Below are 23,571 nucleotides of genomic sequence, written 5' to 3'. Positions count from 1 at the left end.
TAACTGTCGTGCTGTTTCGTCTTCACGAAACTCTTTGCCTTTACAAATGTCTGCTTGTGTCTGTATGTGTGGATGGATATGTGCGTGTGTGCGAGTGTATACCTGTCCTTTTTTCCCCCAAGGTATGTCTTTCCGCTCCCGGGATTGGAATGACTCCTTACCCTCTCCCTTAAAACCCACTTCCTTTCGTCTTCCCCTCTCCTTCCCTCTTTCCTGATGAGGCAACAGTTTGTTGCGAAAGCTTGAATTTTGTGTGTGTGTTTGTGTTTGTTTGTGTGTCTATCGACCTGCCAGCGCTTTTGTTCGGTAAGTCACCTCATCTTTGTTTTTTTATATATATATATATATATATATATATATATATATATATATATATATATATATATATATATATATACGAGGGTTATTCCTAAAGTAAGGTCCGATCGGTCGCGAAATGGAAACGACTATGAAAATCCGATAAAGCTTTGCACAGATGTGTTGGGTAGTGTCTCTAGTATAACCCCAGTTAGCATCACGTCGCTCTTCTCATTTCTGAGCTCGCAGTGAGTGCGTAAAGAAGTCTAGAAAATAGTGTCTGCCGCCAAGTACGAGGGCCTGGTGAGAAATTTCGCCTGAAGCTATGCAGCCAACATTACATAACTGTCGTGCTGTTTCGTCTTCACGACAATTCTCAGCCGCATTCTGCAGGGGCAATGAAGATGCTCCTGCATCGTTTTCAAATGGAAATGTTAGATTACCCACAATACAGTCCGCAATTGTCTCCCCCTGAGTTTCATCTTTGGTCACATGAACCGCTGTCTTTGAAGACAACATTTTGACACAGACAACGAGGTGTAGGCCAGCGTGGAGAATTGGCGGAAAGCACTGGCGGCTGCCTTCTATGATGAGGCTATTGAAAAGTTGGTACAACGCTATGACAAAAGTCTAAGTCAGAACGGCGACTACGTAGTGAAGTAGCTGAAAGGTGTAGCTAATTGTTACAAGTAAAACATTTCTGATGTTCACTGTGGTTTCAATTTGGCAATCAATCGGACCTTACTTTTGGAATAACCCTCGTGTGTGTATATATATATATATATATATAAAAAAACAAGGATGATGTGACTTACGAAATGAAAGTGCTGGCAGGTCGACAGACACACAAAATTCAAGCTTTCGCAACAAACTGTTGCCTCATCAGGAAAGAAGGAAGGAGAGGGAAAGACGAAAGGAAGTGGGTTTTAAGGGAGAGGGTAAGGAGTCATTCCAATCCCGGGAGCGGAAAGACTTACCTTAGGGGGAAAAAAGGACGGGTATACACTCGCGCGCGCGCACACACACACACACACACACACACACACACATATCCATCCACACATATACAGACACAAGCAGACATATTTAAAGACAAAGAGTTTGGGGAGAGATGTCAGTCGAGGCAGAAGTGCAGAGGCAAAGATATATATATATATATATATAAAAACAAAGATGAGGTGACTTACCGAACAAAAGTGCTGGCAGGTCGATAGACACACAAACAAACACAAACATACACACAAAATTCAAGCTTTCACAACAAACTGTTGCCTCATCAGGAAAGAGGGAAGGAGAGGGGAAGACGAAAGGAAGTGGGTTTTAAGGGAGAGGGTAAGGAGTCATTCCAATCCCGGGAGCGGAAAGACTTACCTTAGGGGGAAAAAAGGACAGGTATACACTCGCACACACGCACATATCCATCCACACATACAGACACAAGCAGACATATTTAAATATGTTGACTATCAACTTATCTGACACAATGTTTAGTGTGTTTTGATGATATTTTGAGGCTGGCATTGTCTATTGCAACTTCATATTCACTTACAAAGAGTCCTTGTATATTGAAATTGCTATCAATTACATCTGTTCATTGTATGTGTAACAGCATTCATTCATTCATTCATTAACTGTTCATCCTCCATTCTGTGTCACTCTGATGTCAAGAAATGTATTCATATGATTCTTATGTATTCTTTGAAAATGTTGAGGTTTCTGTAAACAAAGACAAAAATTTGCAAATTAGTGAGTGTATGATAAGAAATCCAGAATGAATGTTCCAATCTGTAGCAGTGTGTGTGGTATTGTGCAACTTCTTGGCAGATTAAAACTGTGCCGTATAGAATTTGAACCTGCAGCTCAGCCTTTTTTGGATAATGCCCTTACCAACTAAGCTATTCAAGCATGACTCTTGACCCAGCCTCCCAGCTCTTCTGCCAGAACATGTCTCCTACCTTCCTGATGCCAGTGCTCAATACTTACCAAACTTAACTTTTACAGGGATTTTCTGCCACTAGTGAATATGCCATTACTAACCAAGACAGTATTTTTAAAACCAGATTTTATTATTTAAGTTAAAGCTTGCAACCTTAGTCAGCTCCAGGGAGCTCCATTTCCAATTTTGTATTGTTTGATGTTTTGCAGCATATGTTTTATTTCATTGCTAATATTTTGCAGCCTTCCAAAACCAGAGAGTGAAATTGCAACAGCGGCTCCATCTGAAGTTCCTGAAGAAACGGAGACAAGAAAGGTAGTGACAGTCATTAATTTTTTCTACTTTTAGTTATTTACAGCTACCACAAACGAATACTGAAATATTACAATTAAATACAATAAGTGGTGCTGTTCTTTCTTGTCTGAACGACAACAGCACATTAAAGCACACACTTACATATTTTTAGATTTAAATATTAAATGGGCGTTCTGTGGGGCCTGTGAAAAAGAATGTAGTATAGGGTAGCAGGGGGAAAGCAAGAACAAATTTGTACCTCCTGTAAAATGTAATGTGGTAGACAGACTGCTTATATTGTTAATGCAGTCATAAGCTGTACTGCAGACACGATTACTGTTGGACTTGGGGAGGGGGGAGACACACTGTATCAGTTTCTGTGTAGCACAGGGATAGCCAAGAACTCTGCACACATATGGATATATCTCACTTTCCCCCTTCACTATGGTGTTTGAGTGTGAAGAAGGGTTAACTACGAACATGCTGCATTTGATGGTAGAGCAACTGTTCATGGAACACTGAATAGATTGTGTGGGGCTACGTTTGTTATTATGATGTATTAGCAAATTCGAAAATCTGAAGCTATATACAACATACCATGATGAGCAATATTGTACTGTTACTGGCGGTTGGTACAAGAGAATATACGTAAAAAAATTAAAATTTATTCGTGCAACATTTAAGCTGAGATATAAAAAGAGGCAAAAGCAAATAATTTCTACAGCATGCTATTAAAGGCGGAATAAATGATTTTAACTACGTGTGAAAGAAACAAATTTTATTATCTACGACTTCTCTACTGACATTGCAGTGGCTAAAATTTTCAACAATATACCTCTCAAAATTTCACCATTATTTATTTTTGTGTTACTGAAGATATACTATAATTTATATCTGGCACACAGATAGGTGTGGACAGTTTCACAGAGTTTCCTCTCTCAGGTTGTGTTCGCAGCTTGTGATCTAGTGTTTAGTGTCGCTGCCTCTGGATCACGGGGTCCTGGGCTTGATTCCCAGCCATGTTGGGGGTTTTCTCTGTACAGGGACTGGGTTTTTGTGTTGTCATCATCATCATCATCATCATCATCATCATTCTTGACAGTGACTCGATTGGACTGTGGAAAGAATTGGGCAGTGCGAAGAATTGGACATCGTAAAGAATTGGGACTTCGTTCGTAGAGAATTGGGACTTCGTTCGTAGAGAATTGGGACTTCGTTTGTAGAGAATTGGGACTTCGTCCGTAGAGAATTGGTACTTCGTTCGGGCTCTGATGCCTGCGCAGTTGAGCACCCCACAAACCAAAGATCATCTTTCAGGTTCCTCTATAATCATGATCCATGTTGTTTAATTATTGAGAAAACTGTCACACACATGTTGATCCAATCATTGACCACTTTTGCAGCCTCATTATGCAGACGTGAAAAATTTTCCCAAACAAACCTATGTAGAACTCCAGGACAGTTTTAATGTGAAAGAACCTGTTTTTTAAACTGAATGCAGCAGGTCGATCAGTTCAATGTGCAAATGCATAGGAGTGCTTCCAGTCAAAATTGCAAACGATCTCCAAAAGACCACAAAAACTGATGTGAGGTTGGCAGGATCCTGAAAAGTTTTGAAAACTGTTCCCGTATTTTTCAAAACCAAAATGAATTCACTTTCTTCAAGACCAAAGAGCTTAGGGAAATGGGTGGAATTCTTTTTCAGGCATTGTGCTTTCACAGTAGCAATTTTTTTTACGTACATAAATTTTTTCATGAGTTCTGCCGCCTCAGTAAATCATTCTTTTATGAACTGAAAAGTTTATTTGATATGGAAAGTTTAAGCAATATGCTGTAGCTTGCTTTTAATGGTGGCCTGGTGTAGTTGGTTACTGGCTAAGAACAAGAAACAGTGAAACTGACTGTGAATACGTTGGAGTTCTACAAGCAAATACGTACAAATAAAAACAGCAAAAACTCTGTGATTTGTATATTTGTTTGGGTTTCTCACACTGGGATCGGATTGCGTCCTTTTAGGTCTGCCAACTCCTTTTCTCTGTCATTGCAAATTAAATCTTTAAATTCTTTATACTTTGTATTGTAATGCCACTCACACTCACAGCAAATTTTCTGTGCCTGGCCATTATGTGACTGACTGCTTAATAGACATTGAGATTTCTCGTTGTTTGTTTGGGGGGGGACATTGAGTCTGTAATTTTCAAAGCCTTGTGACAATAGGTTGATAGATTACATCTTTTTGAGTATGTACTGTTGCAACAACCACTGCACTTTCAAATTCCTTTAAACCACAAACAAATAGTGCGGCATAAAAATCAGTGGCACTTTGATTCTGCCAAGTTGAATCATGTTGATCGAAAAATACTGCACCATATGTCTGAAGAAACAGTGCTGTATTGCACTGCTCCACAAAATGCTGCTCTGTACCGAGTGGTTCCGAGAAGTACTAAGTACAGCCAAAATAGGTCTAAGGAAGCAGAGACATACAGAGTAACTGTGAGCCAGGCTTAGTTATGTCAGAAAACACTTAAGATAATTTCAGAAATACATTTTTTGTCCTGTTATCTAAAGTTATATTTTTTATGATGATGGTTTGACTTCAGTCTTTTAAGGAGGGAATGAGAGGTCAATACACCACTTTAATTTCTCTCATAAAATTTCATTATATCAATATTCATTGTCTTGGTGACACCACAGAAAATTAGAGTCTTTTATGTACGAGGGCGGTTCAGAAAGTAACCTCTGATTGGTCACAGTGCGGGTTGTGGGGGGAGTAGCGACGCCATCTGTGCGTTCACGCACTCAACAGGTCAGTCGGCATCAAGCCGTGGTCGAGTGAACGTCGTACCTGCGCTAGTTTAGTTTTTGTGGCAGTTTGAAATGTGTGCTGCAATAGAAAACCCCGCCAAATGTGAAGTGCGTGCTGTCATAAGGTTTTTTTACAGCCAAAGGATATTCTGCAGCAGCTATTCATCGTGAGCTTTGTGCCGTGTACGGACCAAGAGTTATGAGTGAAGGAGTTGTCCGTGAATGGGTACGTTTATTTAAAAGTGGACGAGAAAACGTTCATGATGAAGAGATTAGTGGTAGACCATCATTGGTGACTGACGAACTCGTTCAGACAGTTGATTCAAAAGTTCGTGAAAATCGACGTTTCTCAATGTCGGAGTTGTCTACTGGTTTTCCACAGATTTCTAAGACTCTCTTGTACGAGATAGTGACAGCAAGATTGGGTTACCGTAAGTTCTGTGCACGATGGGTGCCCAAAATTCTTACCGACCACCACAAAACTCAAAGAATGGCCTCTGCATTAGACTTTCTGTCACGTTATGAGGACGAAGGAGAACCATTGTTAAACAGAATCGTGACCGGTGACGAAACCTGGATTAAGTATGTGAACCCTGAGACAAAAGAACAATCAAGGATGTGGGCACATTCAAATTCGCCTACCAAACCAAGAAAAGCCTCGCAAGATTTTTCTGCCAGAAAACTGATGGCAACCGTGTTTTGGGATGCCAAAGGGGTGTTGTTGGTTGAATTCATGGAACGTGGTATGACTATTAATCAAGACGTGTACTGTGAAACAATAAAAAAGTTACGACGGGCTATACAGAACAAACGCTGTGGTACGCTGACTTCCGGTATCGTTTTTTTGCACGATAACGCCCGTCCTCGCTCTGCTCGCAGAACAACGGCTCTTCTTGAGTCCTTCAAGTGGGACATTATCAACCATCCACCTTACAGCCCAGACCTGGCGCCAAGTGATTATCACCTCTTCATGCATTTGAAGAAATGGCTCGGGTCACAGCGGTTTGATGACGACGAAGAGCTCAAAGATGCGGTCACAGGCTGGCTCCAGGCACAAGTGGGTGATTTTTATGCAGAAGGAATTTCAAAGCTTGTGAAGAGATACGATAAGTGCCTCAATCGCTATGGAGACTATGTAGAAAAATAGTGCAAAGATGTAGTTGTAAGATGTTTATATTAAAATATTTTTATTTAACTTGGTGTATTTTTTTAAATCAACCGGAGGTTACTTTCTGAACGGCCCTCGTAACTCTCTCAAAACTGTCTTAGTTATCCCAGAATGACAGTGTATTGGTTGTTCTTTACGGAAAGAAGACAGAGGTTGAAATATTTCCAATGAATTTCCACTGTATTGTATAACAATTGCATTTATTACATGAGGATTTACTAGTGTACTTGAAGTGTGAATATCTGAGTACAGTTAAAACAAAACTAATAGCTTCTCCTTTTTATCTGAATTGTATTTTTAATATACGATCTTGTAATGTGATCCCCACTGTTGCCTCCTTTGAGGCTCCCCTTCCGTGTCTGTGCAGTGTTGGAAACTCCATGTTGTACTTTCTGTCCTGTAAATATGTCAGCTGGCAAACTTGCCACTGCATGCCACGTAAACAAATAACAATAAAACACAAACAAATATTTGAACTAATATAGCATATTCTATGCAAAAATGTGGAGCTATGTGCTGTTTGAAATATGCACTTTAGTATACTATTAATAAACGACACAATTACTTGTTTAAAAATGAAGATGAGGGAATGGAAGACTTTGCAAGTCTGACTCAGAGAAATGTACTGAATTTTAATTACGTAAAAATTTTGTACTTCAGACTGTCATGGACTACTTTGTAAAATGATGGAAATAATGTAATCTGTGAGAGATCTCTGTTCTCCCACCCATGTTTAAAAATATTTCGCATGACTTTTTCGATATTTTTGGAGCAACATCTCCTTACAACGGCGAGTACGGTTTTACTGTTCTGTTTGTAATCTCATTCAACTTTGTGTCTCAGTTGCTACTTTGAGTTGAACATTTCGTCTAGTGTTTACAAAATAAATTTCTTCTCCAAGGCCTTTGTGCTTGCAAATGGACTTGAAATAATATTGTGTGATTAATAACAATATGAATTGTGATTGATTGGTACTCACCACACGAGAAATGTTGAATGGTAGTCACACATATAAAAGTAGACTACCGTATTTACTCGAATCTAAGCCGCACGCGAATCTAAGCCACACCTGAAAAATGAGACTTGAAATGAAGGAAAAAAATTTTCTGGACTCTAAGCCGCACCTGAAATTTGAGACTCGAAATTCAAGGGGAGAGAGAAATTTTAGGCCGCATCTCCAAATCGAAACAAAGTTGGTCCATTGTAATATGAGACACAATTTAGGTCAAATGAATGACGATACAGCTACAGTAGTTTGGTTCGAGTCGTAAGCTTAGCAGTTAAGCTTTACCAGGTAGCCATTGCTATGCGTCAGGCGCTCCGTCTGTATTTATACGGGTACCCTTCCTTTTTCATGTGCTTCGTCTGGTTTGAATCGATTGCTTATTTTTCTTTGATCTGATAAGCGCCGTTTTCTATGTTATAGGTGTTTGCGTCACTCTAAGCTGAAAATTCATTACTGTACTGTGTCATGCATTGTTTGTCGCATTCCGATAGTGCGTGTTTACGGCCTGTCGCCGCTCGCGGCATGGCTTGCTTTTGTGCGCACTACCGCCACTTTAAATTAAAAAAATAGAGAGAGAGAGAGAGAGAGAGAGAGAGAGAGAGAGAGAGAGAGGAATCGTCTCATTAGCGAAACAATGGCAAAAGACTTCTATTTGTTGTTACTTACACTGCTGCTTTCTTTGATAATGATCAAAAAGAACCAAATAATAGACTGCGTATGATAGAATATGTGCTGAACGAGAGTTTAACAAAAATTTCTCCATTTGAAAATCTTTGCGGGCGCCTCTTTAGTACATTACATTCTGCACAGAAATTAGAGTGGTCTTAGATCTAGTCAATTGCTGTGCTTCATTTCTGACTGTATCACTATTAGGCATAAGAATAATACAAATATAAACATGACATGATATGTATATTCTTCCGCGTTTGCTGTTGCCTCACTCTAGTTTCGTAGTTTATTAGGCAGACAGGATTTAAATGAGATAGCAGCAAACACGAAACAATACATGGCAAAATGTTTATATTCGTATTATTCTTGTGGTGAAGAGAATACAGCATGTGATTCACAATTCATAAAAGTTCCTATTAGCAACCATCTCTTCTCACAGGTAGGAAAAAATTCAAAATGTAGAGTTGGCCATATTGACGAGTAAAGTTGGCCACATTGACACACATCCCAAACAGTCTTGCCAGTCGCCATCGGATTTACGTAGTACATTGAAGTGCTGCTACATTCGAAGATGAACAATACGGAATTTGTATTTACTTCATTGGATAATGTATGAAAATGCAGTGGTCGAAACTCGGGGTGGAGAAAAAAGCTCGTCTTCCACCTTTTTTTAAATTTATTTACTGACGCAGAGGATTTGGTGCCAGTATTTATCTTTGTGCCTACAAAGCATGCCTGTGTAGCGCTACATATATTCGACGGCAGAAGTTAGTTGTGGCGGCATACACCAACATTTTTCAGAACTTCCGCTTGCTTTGCACTCGATTCTAAGCCGCAGGCGGTTTTTTGGATTACAAAAACCAGAAAAAAGTGCGGTTTAGATTCGAGTAAATACGGTAAGCTTTCTGATGAAGTCCGTTTGCTAGTTTCAGTAAAACACGCACACACACACACACACACACACACACACACACACACACACACACAAAGCGTCTCCACCCTATGCCGTCATGAGAAAGTCGCTACCCCTTCACTAGCATAGTAGGCTTCAACCAAAACCCATTTTAAGGATTATTTAAAGAATGACCCCCATCACCTCTGGAGAATAGCTCATGTTCCATGCATACTGGAAAATAGACCTGGTGTCTATAATAGTGAACTGAACAGGCCCGCAGGTATGACCTGAAATGATGAGTTACAACTTTAGCTGAGTAGCTACCTTTCACCCCAATTCAGCACCATCAGACTGATATATTAGATCTTCAGAGTACAGCAGTATTAACTGTATAAAAATCTTGTTTGTATTTCAGCTGTGACTTGTACACTATCAAAACAATTAACATTCATGTTTGTCACTTCACTAATACAGCATACAGAGACCTGAACATAATTCATTGGAATGTTGGACATCAATTTCACTCTGCTTTGTGGAGGAATAGGTACTTTCCTGTAAAGTTCATCAGTTGCGGACTACAGTAATACACAAACATTGTATACTTGACAAGATGTTGCTGTTCACAATACAAAGATAATGTAATAAGCTTCATAATAACATATGGTGATCGTGTAAAGGTGTAGCTTGGAAGCTGATCCTGTAGAGGGGATTGATCTCACAGGTCTGATGGAAACTTTGTCTAGCACTGCATTACGTCATCTTTCTTCAAGCAAAATCTGCCCAACTAACTATTGTAATGATTCATTGGGCATTATATATTCAGTCTATTGTTGGCATGTTTACTCTTCCTCTGGGCCCATACACCTGAAAGTCTGGGCTGGTGTAATGAAATAGTGCTCTGTAGTTCCAAATGTTACTTTAGTATGTTTCATCAGTATATACATAAGTAGCTTTTAGCTGCTCTTAAATGTATAATGACTTATATGCACAGGAATTATCCAGAACACTAAAACATTGATTAACTAAATATGCTATAGAGCCAAAATCAGATAATGCTGGTATATTAAATGGCTAATTACATCATTTTATTTGCAGCGAACATTGAGTACAAGCAGTTCGAGTTTGCAGAGTGACCTAGATAAATCAGGAGCGTCTACTGAGAAAGTAAAAAAAGAGAAGAAAAAGAAGAAGAAAAAGAAGCCCAAACTGGAGCTAGAAAGTGCAGAGGAGACAGCACAAGCTGCAGAAGGGTTAGAGGCTAGTACAGAGGTTAGTATTTTGTAATTCTAAAATTGTGAACCATGTAGAATGAAATGTAATTATGTATTTGGACAGTTCACTTCTCCCACACTGAGTAACAGGAATGTAGATAAGAATAAAAACTCACTAAGTTTCTGGGGACAGTCTTTTGCCACAGTTAAAACACACGTATATCAAGACACACATGCAAGAGGACATAGCTTTTCTGCACTACAAAGGTAACATAGAGCATGGCAATTGTGAGACTATTGTAATCTGCACTGTGGTATATAATTCCCATTTCTCCATATGAAACAGTTTTGTAAATTACGTGAGTTACTTGAGTGCACCTCATTCATATTTGTTACAATATCTTGCAAAGCCTCACAAATCACTAAAAAGAAATTATATTTCCAATTTAAATTTGCTTTCTGCCTGGTAGAACACTTTCCTGATACTAGAATAAAGCAATTACAGTATGACTTTTGAATTTTGGTGAGGGTCTTACGTACCACAGTAAAATAACGCTGTCCTAAATGGATCAGAAAGACCCTGTAGCATGTCCGCTGTGGCCTTCCGTGGGTTTTGGAATGCAGGAAATTTATCAGGTAGTATGCATTCGGCAAGTTCAGTGACACATGATGTCTGGGTAGAAATGCAGTGTGCATTTTCTCTGTCATTGGTTTGACCCATCTGTGTATTATCAGTTCTGTTAGGTATTTTGTAAGTGATGTCATATCAGATAGTTGTGACACTGAGATTGGTATCCCTCATAATTCTGTTTAAAGTGATACTACACTCCAGCTCGATCATTAGAAGTAATGGAGTACTTACTTGTTAATGATATTGCATGTATATTTACATGTCTATGCTTCTCTTCCATCTAACAATACGAGAGAAGGAAAGTTGATACTCACCATATAGCAGAGATGCTGAGCTGCGGTAGACACAATAAAAAGATTCACATAATCATAGCTTTCGGCCATTAAGGCCTTTGTCAGCAGTAGACACACCTACATACACACGTGCGCGCGCACACACACACACACACACACACACACACACACACACACACACACACACACACACACACACAAGCGCAACTTGCGCACACATCTGCAGTCTCAGAGAGCTGACACTCTCTAATTTGACAAATTTGCCTGGTGTTGTAACAAAAAAAAAGGAGGGGGGCAGGGGCCACTTCCAGAGTATAGTTTCAGCTCTCTGAGACTGCTGATGGTTGCGCTTGCGTGTGCGTGCGTGTGTGTGTGTGTGTGTGTGTGTGTGTGTGTGTGTGTGTGTATACTGCTGATAAAGGCATTAATGGCCGAAAGTTATGATTGTGTCAATCTTTTTATTGTGCCTATCGCGGCTCAGCGTCTCCGCTATATGGTGAGTGGTAACTTTCCTTCTCTCGTGTTGTTACATTCCATCCTGGATTTTCCATTGTTTGACTTCTCTTCCGTCTATGTGAGAATGCCTCAACAGTTAAAAGATTAACAGAAACTGTAGGGATGTACATCCAGTTAGATTATAGGTAGTATTTGGAGAAGAATAGGGGGGGAGGAAAAATGGAAAAAGGTGTCAGTTTTCTTTTTTTGTAATTATTTGAGGTCTCTCATTTGACAAATGTGCTTGGTGTTGTAAAGGTACAGTACAATTCTAGTTAATGTAGTAAACAGCACGATGAGCAGAATTGTAAGAATTAGAGGAATAATGTCGTCTTCTCTTTTTTTTTTAATTTTTTTTAAAATTATATATATAAAGATAATTGCTTAATGATTACAATGGTATCCTCTGTTTGGACATATCTGTCAAACAAAGTTCTTTTACTGTCACCGTTTGAATTTTTTTTATAATTTACAGAAAAAATTTTTGTTTTGAAAATGCCAATCCAGAAAAGTTAGATTTTTTCTGTGGATTAGTACCATGTAGTACTATATTCTATGTAAAGGAGAGTTTCCACTTTTAAGTCGGACAGATTTTATTTTTAAAAAGCATTTTTTTTTTTTAACGTTCAGGGGTAATGTGTCTTCACTGAAGTTTTCTTACTAATTTCTTTGTTACAGTGTTCATTTCTGTTGTCTTTGTTGTAGTTATTTCTTATCACTTCTTTGTTGCAGTTATTTCTTATCACTTTCTTTGTTGCAGTTATTTCTTATCACTTTCTTTGTTGCAGTTATTTCTTTTCACGTTCATTGTTGCAGATATTTCTTACACTTTGTTGTAGTTTCTTTGTCATGGTTGTTCATTGCGGATTTCTGCATTGTAGTTGTTTAGTGTTAATTTGTTTACTGAAGCTGATTCTAAGAAATCTTAGACCATCCAGTGAGTTCTGTGTTTCCGCGAGGAATTTGCCGGTTGATACAGTTGCAGTGTGTTTCGTGAAAAGGACTGGTGTAAATGTCTTCTGACGGGGGCCACAGGAGAGTGAAGTGTGCTATTTGCATATCCATAAAAGAGTGATAAAAAAAAAAAAAAAAAAACACAGATAGTATCTGAACAAGGTGAAGCCTCCGATGGTGTAAATGATACAGATTTTGCATCAGTAGAGGAAGAATTAAATACCCTACTACAGAGGTAGGTGTTAGTCCTGTTAAGAATCTGTGGTCAGTGAAGTAGAGTCATAAGCTCTATGCATCAAGAAAGCGCAGAGAACTTACTAAAGCTATGGATGAACAATACAGCAAAACTGACCACACTCTTCAAAGTAGAAATTCCATCTTCAGAAGAAAATGAACCAAAGCACTCTTGCACCTCTTGCCAGGAATTTTTCATAAATATCAATTCAGCTGTTGAATATTGTGCATCCTGCAGTGAAAAAATGCAAGTTTTAACTATTATTCTAGAGACATTTTCAAAGAGAACATTTTTGAACCATGTTCCATCAGTATCAAAGTACATGGTAGACAAATCAAGAAATGTGAGGTCTGTAAAAGGAGTCTTTGGAAGACCAGATCACTATTTTGGTCATGCTGTAGAAGCATCTCAAGTTCAGATAGTGCAGAACTCTTAAGATAAATGGGTTTGTTCTCACCAGAGTGACAACAAAAAAGACACTATAACTGTAACAGTTACAGGTAAAATAGTTGTGAATGTGAAGAGGTACATGACTCGCAGCATTAAAGAAACTTTTGCAGTTTATAAGAGCAACTATACAACTTCAAATCTTGGAAGATCAAAATTTTATGTACTACAAACTGAGTGGATAGTTCCACACCCATCTAGATGTCTGTTTAGGTGTGAACTGTGTGAATGTTGAACTTTGTGTGGTAACTTTGAAGAACTTACCAGAACATGTGACGTATGACACCTTGGTTGAGCATGTGAAGTCATTAGTAGTCTGTGACACAAAGCGAGAGACTTGTTTGTTTCAAGAATGTGGTGACTGCCCTGGAAAGGGAGGACTGTCTTTACAGACACTTGGCCTGGAAGACGTAGCAGATAACTCTGCAGAAATTACATATGCGACATTAGAGCAAAATAAACTAATTAGGAAAACTGTTGCCTTTGACAGTTTCATTGATGAACTTGGTAAATGGTCAGTGAAAGCAGTAACACACCAGCATCTGAAGAAATTGCAACAACACAGTGCAGAAGTGAAAGGGTGTGTACAGGCTGAAGAGCTATGTTTAGTGCTTCACTGTGATTTTGCTGAGAACTGAACTGTAATTCTCCCAAAAGAAGTACAAGACACATTTTTGGACTCAAAGTGATTGACGAACTTATAATGCATGCACTTTAAAGAGCATGTAAGAAGAAATTTCATTCATTCGGCGAACACCTCAGAAACAGCAGGATAATATTCATATTCACAACCTGAGAAGGGGTATGTTTGTGGTGTGTGTGACTGTGAGTGGTGGCAGAGATAATAGACACCAGTTATGAGTTAAACGAAATTGTTGTAATGACCAGGTTTCACTTTTTACAGGAGTGACATATTTCCAAAACAAGACCACAAGTGTTGCAGTTATAAGTGAGGACACAGGACATGACTCAGCACATGCTTTACTAGCAATACGCAAAATTCTTCAACTCTAAACAGGCACAGACAAGATCATCATCATTTCTGATGGTGCTCCTAGCCATTTTAAAAATTATTACCAGCTGTTTGAATTGAGTAAATCACTTCTGCCAACTGACCGGGTATGCAGTGGTACTGGTCATGGGAAGGGGCCTTGTGATGGTGTTGGAGGCTTGCTGAAGTACCATGCTACAAAACATAATCCTTCCAGATCAAATACAGCTGTGATTCGGAATGCTGAGGATTCTACGAGAGTCGTGAAATCTTACACATCCACAGCCCTCATTCTTTTGTCCAAAGAGGAAATCGAAGAACTCTGTGAGTAGAAAAAAGAATGGTCCAAACAAACTACTCCTGTGAAAGGAATTCAGAAGACACATTTTTGGACTCAAAGTGATTGACGAACTTATAATGCATGCACTTTAAAGAGCATGTAAGAAGAAATTTCATTCATTCGGCGAACACCTCAGAAACAGCAGGATAATATTCATATTCACAACCTGAGAAGGGGTATGTTTGTGGTGTGTGTGACTGTGAGTGGTGGCAGAGATAATAGACACCAGTTATGAGTTAAACGAAATTGTAGTGAACTTCATGCTACCACATGAACCAGCTGCTTTATATAGGTTACCAGCTAGAGGACAGCAACAATGTCATCAGTGCTCACTTCCTGTTCACAATGTTTTGAAGATTGTAAGTGCTCCACTTCCTTTTGGTTCATCAGGAAGGCATCACTCTATGTCAAAGGGAGATACTGAAGCAGTGGAACACATTTTTAATTAATTGACTGGCTAATTTCAGTACAAAACAGAGTCCACAGAAGTTGTATAAATTGAAACCTTTAAGTCTTTGGATATTTCACATACATTTCGGAACCATTTAAAATGCTTAAAACGTGAGTCTCTTACTCATCTTTCAAAACTAAAATTATGTTAAAGAAGGCTAAGTTTTGATTTTTATGAGCCTGTTATGTAATAATGTGGTAATAAAACAGGTTTTATGTATGGCAAAAATTGCAATTGTTTATAAAACCTGTACCATCTAAAAGTGGAAGCTCTCCTTTTCAGAGAATGTAGAACTATATGGCATTAAACAACAGGAAAAAATCAAAATTTTGTGGACTGGTGTTTTTGAAAAAAAAAAAAAAAAATCCTATAAATTGTAAAGAAAGTTCAGAACACTGTAGTAAAAGAGTTTTGACAGATAAATCCAAATGGAAGTTTTCTTTGTAATCATAAAGCAGTTATCTTTAAAATAAAAAAAAAACAACAAAATATCTAGAATTGTTCCAGAGATACAGCATTTTAAAATTTTTTCCAAAATTTGCATCTTCAAAATGGTATGTGCAGTGTCATCTTTGGAGGGCTGTATCTCGGAACAGTGTTTTTTTGAGAAAACAATAAATGTGTTCCTTACTTAGTCCTTCATTTTAACATATGTTAAATTCGATAATGTCCGAGACTATGAAGGTAAGATTTTTTCCTAGCCTGCCTGAATTGATATGGACTATGCGTAGAATGAGCTTGTTAAATACTTCTGTTGCAGGCCATAAGTACATTTGATTCAATATAAAAGGCTTCTGTTAGGTTTTCAGATCCATTATATTTTGTTTCCTCAGCAGTAGCATTCTGTGTCATTTCATACCATTTAAGTAGGTTTTCATGAATTGCCTGCAAATAGTAGGGTAATGGGTCTGTTGTTTCCTTGGATTTATGTCAATAGATTTTAATCATGATAGCAATGTAGCATCTAAAATGCAGTCCGTCCATCACTCACATGTCTAAGCTTCTTGAACATTCTTAGAGCAGTTCAATCAATATGCCCAAGAGAAAAACACACCTATAACATCCACAACCTGTTTTATGTCTAACTATGCTTGTAAAATATATCTAAAAACAAAGATGATGTGACTTACCAAACGAAAGCGCTGGCAGGTCGATAGACACACAAACAAACAAAAACATACACACAAAATTCAAGCTTTCGCAACCAACGGTTGCTTCATCAGGAAAGAGGGAAGGAGAGGGAAAGACGAAAGGATGTGGGTTTTAAGGGAGAGGGTAAGGAGTTATTCCAATCCCGGGAGCGGAAAGACGTACCTTAGGGGGGAAAAAGGACAGGTATACACTCGCACACACACCCATATCCAGCCGCACATACACATACACAGACACAAGCAGACATTTGTCAAGGCAAAGACTGGTACTCATGCTGCTAGTCACCAGTTACATTCATATTCGACAAATGAGCACTGTCAAGAAGACCTGTGTGGTTGACATGGTGGTATGAAGTGCAGTTTCTATGCTGTAGGCTTGTTGTCACAGAGGATGTGTGGTGGATGGTAAGAATAATTACAGGCTGTTTGTGGGATTAGTAGCCTAGCTTTGAAATACTGCCTCATTACTAATCAGGAGAGATGATGAAATTTGAATGTGCTTGAAGCCAGGTCACCCCTTTCTTGGAGAAGAGACCAACAATTGCTTGGTTGCTTGGTGCAAATTGTGTGGTAGTTTCAGCATACATTTTAATTATCTGCCACTTGTCACATTATCCACTCTTTCTTTGACTGATTTGTGTTCATTTTAATAGTCTTAACTATACTGCTGTATCTCATTTTTGTAGCTCCTTCAGAGCTCTTCTTTTGAATATCTCCAAGCTAATATAGTCCTGGTCTAAATCAGTTGTCCTCCTTGCTTACTGAAATAAAGTAAATAATCCCATAGTTATTGAAATTTGCTTTTCTCATGTTCTAAATTCAAAACCCAATTCTTCAAGCTGTGAGAGACAAATAGCATCTTTCAAATGCTTGTACGTGTTGCATCTGTTATTTTCCAGTGTAGAATATATTGAACTATGGGGATGGATTTGCTTTTGACAGAAGAAAAGATAAGATAAAATTCCACAGCTTTGTAAACTACTCAAATTGCAGTAGTTTGTGTAGCAAGTGTTACCCAACAAAATTCCAGGCTCGTGGTTGGTGTTAACAACTGATGATTCTTCAATAGTAAGGACTTAAATAAACAGCAGCTTCAGAAGCAAGTAGTTAGCTTACTCTGTGTTGTCTTTAAACGATTAAAAGACAAACCTCTTTGGAAGGGGGGGGGGAGGAGGAGGCAGATGCTTCCTTCTCCTGTTGTATAGAATGTACCTCATTTCAGCAGGACATGATTCAGGTCCCTGGTATACCTAACAATTTTTGTTAATATAAAAATAAATATTTTGAGTGCACATAAAAATTTATTAATTAGCATTATTAATTAGCTTCTAACATATCTTTCCAACAATTCGATGACGGTGAATGTGACAACTTCAAATCACAAAATTAGTGCAGCTAGATTCTAATCAGTATAATAGTGATTTTTGAATAGAAATGACTGCAAACTGTAACAGAAAACTTTACTTAAGCAACATGAACTTTTTTTGTTAATATTACACATTTAAACAATTAATGAAGGCTACAATGCTGTGGCTGTGAATACAAAATTTAAGGTTTACCAAGCATTTGTCTACTTTTTTGTTGTCACTGCATGGAACACAAGCAGTTTTTGTAATTTTTTTTGAATGTTTTATGCATGTTCTTTTTTGTATATCTCACGGGATATACTAAACTTTCTGTCAAACTTTCTTGGACTCAGCTGACATCGGCGTCTTTTTGAAAGCTGGAGTTCAGTGGGAGGTTCACTATATTGTCTTCCCGTACCCCAGGTTCTCGAACAAGACTTTTTTGATTACAGTTATCATCTTCGTATGTCCTCTGGGCTATTCAAATCCTTGCCAACATTCAGCAGAAAATTTCTCCTCTCTTGCATAGAACTTCATGGAAGAATTTGATTTTCTTTTTCCATAACGTATAAGCATTCAAATATCCTATGTCGACAATGTTGAGAAATAAGAAGTAAGGCCATCTTCTTGTGGTTCTTTTCAAAGAATATTCATTAACATCTTGTCCGTTGTATCTACATCCTCTTTGATTGTGCTATAAAGCAAAATTATGTTTGATTTGTAGCTTTCAGTGTCACCGCCTACATTTATGTTGTTATGCTCAGTACTACAAAGTCAAAGCACTGGGACATGTACACCAAAGTAACCACATTATAAAAAAGATGAAAAGACAGATGATATTACTTTCTTTATAGGGTTTGGTAACAAAGCTTCAGGTATTTTTTGCTTATTCTTCCTCATTGATTCTCTTGCAACATTAAATTGCAATTGGAAGAGACATAAAAAAAATTGGTAGTGATGCTGTAACCTGCTCTGGGACAGCTAGTTAGATCCAGCTTGATGCTTTGTCCTTAATTTATTTTATTTATTTATTTTTTTTCTTCTTGAGCACTCCCTTCTTTCTTTTCCAGTGTACTCTTGCAAGCTCAGTGCATAATTTGATTCAGCATCAACAAAAGCCCATACTTACACACTCTACGTAAGTTTCGACTTCATATAACCCTCAGAAAGAGAAAAATTGTTTATCTATTGAAACATACGAATGAGAATTGTAATTTGACTTGAGTTGGTTGACAAACAATTTGACATTGTCTCAGATAGCAGCACGTTCATCATTTTTTCTCCTTTTGTTTCTTGTAGTGATGTCATCAAATCTGATGAACATAGACGACTGCTGAAATCAAATTTGAGACATTGAAGCAAGGAAAATGTCTCCTTTGTACATAGCGTCTGTGATCCACAACAGTTCTATAGACTCCTGTTTAATTTTCTGAACACGCGCAGTTATCAGCACTCCAAAATATGAGTACATTTCATCAACATCTTTCGGCAACCACTGTTTCTTCTTTTTCTGGATATCTTGCATTTCATTCCTCATAATATCTGTATACCTTTTTGTTGGTGAAGTCCACAAGGAATTCTTAAAATGCTGTTGTCAAAGAACTACTTGAAAGCTTCACTTGCTGATTTAGCTCCACTAGATGCTCCTGTAACTCCTGGAAGCACTTCAATATTATTATGAACTGATTGATGCGTAGCTTTTCGTGGATTTATCGACCAAGATCTTCCATTTTTACTTATAAGATTTTTATCACTTGGTATATTATCATCATCATAATCATCATCATCAACAACACTATTTCCTATTTCATCTGCTATTTCTTCTATTACCTCTATCACATACTCATTTCCTGAAGATTCTGATTCAATGTTATTATTTAGTTCTTCACTATCACTATCATTCTGTGTCATGGAAATTACTTCACTAAGGTTCTCTGGGTTATTTAGGTCATACATGTTGTGGTACCTTTATGACATTTTTGTTTCAGTAACACAAACAACACTTTTAACACCTCAGATCAGTGAATAAAATCTTCTCAGTTTTCAAACCGCGTCTATTGAAATAAAATTCCCGAGCTTTTGATGGCTGTCTCTGCCATTGTTGTTAGGAGTAAAACCTATGATTGCTGGGGCTGCCGCAGTTTTCTGCATATAGGTTGTGATTGCAGCTGAGGATGTCAGACTAACCTCCAGCCGTATACTAATGAAAGCTAAGCCACCGAAATCTAATATTAGCCAATAGGAATGATGTGGCTTACACTTATTGCGTGAGAATGACAACTTGACTGTCTTGTCATCTGACAAAGGAAATGACACCGTGGTTCTGAACACTGAAGGTACTACATTTATTAGATGACTTAAACCGGAAGCTTAGTCGCAGTCAGACACAGGCCATCATCAGAAAGACAGTGAAGTTATTAAAAGACTGCGGGTTACCAGAAAAGGTGGTTAAGAAATTAAGGCCTTGTACTGCAAGACCTCCCAGGCTTATTTATTGCTGAAGATACACAAAGAAAATGTCCCCCTTACACACATTGTTAGTGCAATCAGTTTGCCCACCTACAGACTGGCAAAACATTTTGCAGGATTATTAGTGCCAAAACTGAAACAATATGAACACCATGTTGAAATACTCAAGAAAATGAAAATAGGCCAAAATGATGTAATGGTTAGCCTGGACATTATCACTTTTTACAAGGGTGCCAGTTCAGGATACACTAGATATTTTGGCCCCACAGTTTCCACCTGGAAGTGTCAAGTTGTTCCATCATATTTGAATGACAACAGACTTCTTGTATTGCAATGAATATTATGAAATGATGGATGGCACAGTGATGGGATCGATGGGATCACCATTGTCTCTGGCAGTAGTGAATTTCTTCATGGAGCACTTTGAGGAGTTTGCTCTGAACTTTGCGGCATTGCGTCCATCTTGCTTCCTAAGGTATGTTGAAGACACCATCCTGATATTGCCTCACAGTGAAAGTTCACTGCAGCAGTTCATTGATTGCATTAACAGTGTCCATTCCAACATTAAATTCACCATCAAGGTGGAGAAGGATGGGAAGCTACCGTTCTTGTATGTTTTAGTTTGCAAAAGGCAGGAGGCCGGCTTGGTCATTCAGTATACAGGAAACTGACACACACTAATCAATCCGTCAACACCCATAGGTTTCACCAACCCATACACAAGAAAGAGGTCTTAAACATCTTAATACATGGAGCAAAAGTTATTTCTGATGACAATCACCTACAGTCTGAATTGCAGCACTTGAGACATGTATCCAGAGAGAATGGTTATAACAAGAGAGACATTGCAAACACTTTCAGGTGCCACCAAAGATGAATCAGCAGAAGAGGCCAAGCCAGCTGCTTTCCTGCCATAATGTTGGACAAGGAGCATCAAGTTAGGGTGTGTGCTACAGAGACATGGATTTAGACCGGTGTTCCGTTCAGCCGCCAAGATACGAAGTGTCTTCACCCTGTCAAAGACGACACAGTCCTTTGTGTGTCTAGTATATATGGTGTCCATTGCAAATGCGATAACATCTATGTAGATCACAGGTTTGCACAGTTGCACAATGTTGTATCGAGTACAAGCAGCATATTAAACAAAGTGAGCACAAGTTGGCCATGTCCAGCACTGTTTGGAAAATGGGCACAAATGCAGTTTGAAAACATGGGAGTTTTGGCTCATGTGTCAACATATTGGAATATTCCACGACTGGGAAATGAATAATAAGCAACAATTTTAACTGAGACCCCGGGATATCCAGTTCGTAGGGTGTGGGGGGTGAGCTTCGGATGTCGAGAGGAAGCAAAGACAGATGCTTGATGCTTGTATAGAGGCAGAAATGGCAGTTTCAAATGTGGCTCCGGCCCCTCACATCACCTGATGTCACTTGGTCCCTGGTGGGCTGGAGCTGCTATGAGCTGCCGAACTCACTTTCCACATATGTGTTGTTTTTACCCTCTCTGATTGGTGTTAGAGGCTGCAATTTCACTTATATAAGTGGAAAACCATGCCAAAATGGCAGTCAGTGGTTTTACTCATGATGATGATGGCAGAGAGAGCCCTCAAAAGCTCGAGAATTTTATTCAAATTGACGTGATTTGAAAATGGAGATTATTTTATTCAGGCATGCTGCAACGAAGACTCTGAAGTCTCAGATAAGTGCCAAATAATAAACTAAACGAAGTTGGACAAAACAACTAGTCATACTGCCAGTGTTGAAGGTACTGAAATGTTTGTTAGTGGCATAATTAATTTGGTGACATGAAATATTTTATAACAATTCCTGTGGCACAGTTCTTATGATAATTTTTCAATAATGTGTATTTTACCAACAATGAAACAGTTCCTTGTTTGCCCCTTGCATTTGTCACAAATATGCAAAGTGTTTATGGGATGACAAAGACAGACATTTTCCTTAGATCAGGCACACCAGTGGAATGAAGACAAATCATATCCTGAAAAATAAATTCTCATCTTAATCTCTTAGTTATGTAACCAACACAAGAGGCGTGAGGTAACAAGTGTATCTGAAAATAAGAGAAAGTGTCATTAAGTACAACCACCGATTTCGTGTCAAAATAAGAAAAAATATAGCTTTCGGTTCTTGACTTTCCCCACTTGGTAGGCTCAAGTTAACTTGCATTTTTAAAAATGAATTAGTTGTCAGCAGTCGGGAAGTGTTTCTTTTTTGAGTCGTTTAGAATATTGTCATTAAAGAAAGCACATGGAATTTTCTGACTGGTGAAAGGATTAAAATCCTTGTTTGTATAGCTACATCATGATTTAAAATGCTTTAATACTCAAATGACAGATTTCTAAGAGTATTACAGTTGCTTTCCTCAAGGTGTAAACTATACATATCCCGAGAGAGGCTGCTGTGACATGCTGTAACTGTCTGCTATTGTACTATTTAGATAAAGTAATTGTTGAAAAGAATATTGTGAAGCATCCTATTCTTATTTATCAGCACACTTACCAGTGGTACTTTCACTCCACGAGATGAGATTCTTACAGTATTAGTTGCAATGCTGCTAACAGGTTACCAAATATGTTACTGAACTTTTTTTCTCCAAATCAAGTATTTATGTCCATTATTTCTGAATTTCCATGAATTTATGATAACTATTAGTTCTCTTTTTCTGAGGCAGTGCTCTACAATATTGCATTTGGGAGCGTTGGCTGTAAAAACGTGGAAGATCTTTATTAAGGTACGAATGATTTGGGCTCAGCAGTCTAAAAAGCTGATCTAACACCCACAAGAGGACACACTATAAAAATATCATTAATTATACAAATGTGTAAGTCCTTTATGGTGTTTTGTTTCAGGAACCTACTAAGGAGAAAAAGAAAAAAAAGAAGAAAGATAAAGAAAAAAGGAAGGAAGAAGGTGAGGCAGCGTGAAATTTATGGAGTGAGCCATTTGAAAGAGAAATAGGTTTTTCATTTAGGACTGCTATATTGTGTGATTATTCTGTTTAAATTAAACAGATAATAAATGTGGCGTGGTGGTTTTAAAGACAGTGAAAGTAAAAATGGCAGCCCAGGCACTGTCATTTGTTATTTGTACAAATAAATTTTTTATATATGTATTTGTATCTGTTGTTTTTAACTTTCACATAGGTGCAGCAGAAAAATAAAACCTTTTCTGTGCAAACCCCTCACCTTATCCATGTAAAAATAATTACTATAAATGACTGACTGGTAATAAGTTCATATACTTACTGTTGCTGTATTTTGAATTTCCATTTATGCGTTACTAAATGTGCTTGAATTTGAAAATATTGTCAAAAAGAGATGTGAAGCTCCTGCCATAGTGGCAGCAGTCTAATCTTTACACCTGAGAAAGGAGGACTGCGGTTGCAACAGTGTTTGCTTCTGTATTCTTAAAAAGACTAGCATTGTCATATGATAGGTGTGAACAACTAAGTTTTGATTGTCACT

The 23,571-nt window shown here is 38.1% G+C and overlaps 1 protein-coding gene across 2 annotated transcripts in view; it reads left to right on the top strand.

Moving 5' to 3' along the window:
• The window catches only part of LOC126484212 (H/ACA ribonucleoprotein complex subunit 4), an 86,765-nt gene extending 63,546 nt beyond the window's left edge, over positions 1-23,219 (top strand). For both annotated transcript variants that reach the window (XM_050107625.1, XM_050107624.1), the window contains 3 exons: positions 2,476-2,548; positions 10,166-10,339; positions 22,957-23,219. In XM_050107625.1, the coding sequence (XP_049963582.1) occupies positions 2,476-2,548; positions 10,166-10,339; positions 22,957-23,031 (322 nt within the window). In that variant the 3' untranslated portion in view covers positions 23,032-23,219. The remainder of the gene's footprint in view (positions 1-2,475; positions 2,549-10,165; positions 10,340-22,956) is intronic.
• The last annotated feature ends 352 nt before the right edge of the window (positions 23,220-23,571 follow it).

This window comes from Schistocerca serialis, chromosome 6, assembly GCF_023864345.2.
Source record: "Schistocerca serialis cubense isolate TAMUIC-IGC-003099 chromosome 6, iqSchSeri2.2, whole genome shotgun sequence".
Taxonomy (NCBI): Eukaryota; Metazoa; Arthropoda; class Insecta; order Orthoptera; family Acrididae; genus Schistocerca; species Schistocerca serialis.
The sequence above is the reverse complement of the archived record's forward strand: the minus strand, read 5'-3'. Positions and strand labels throughout refer to the sequence as shown.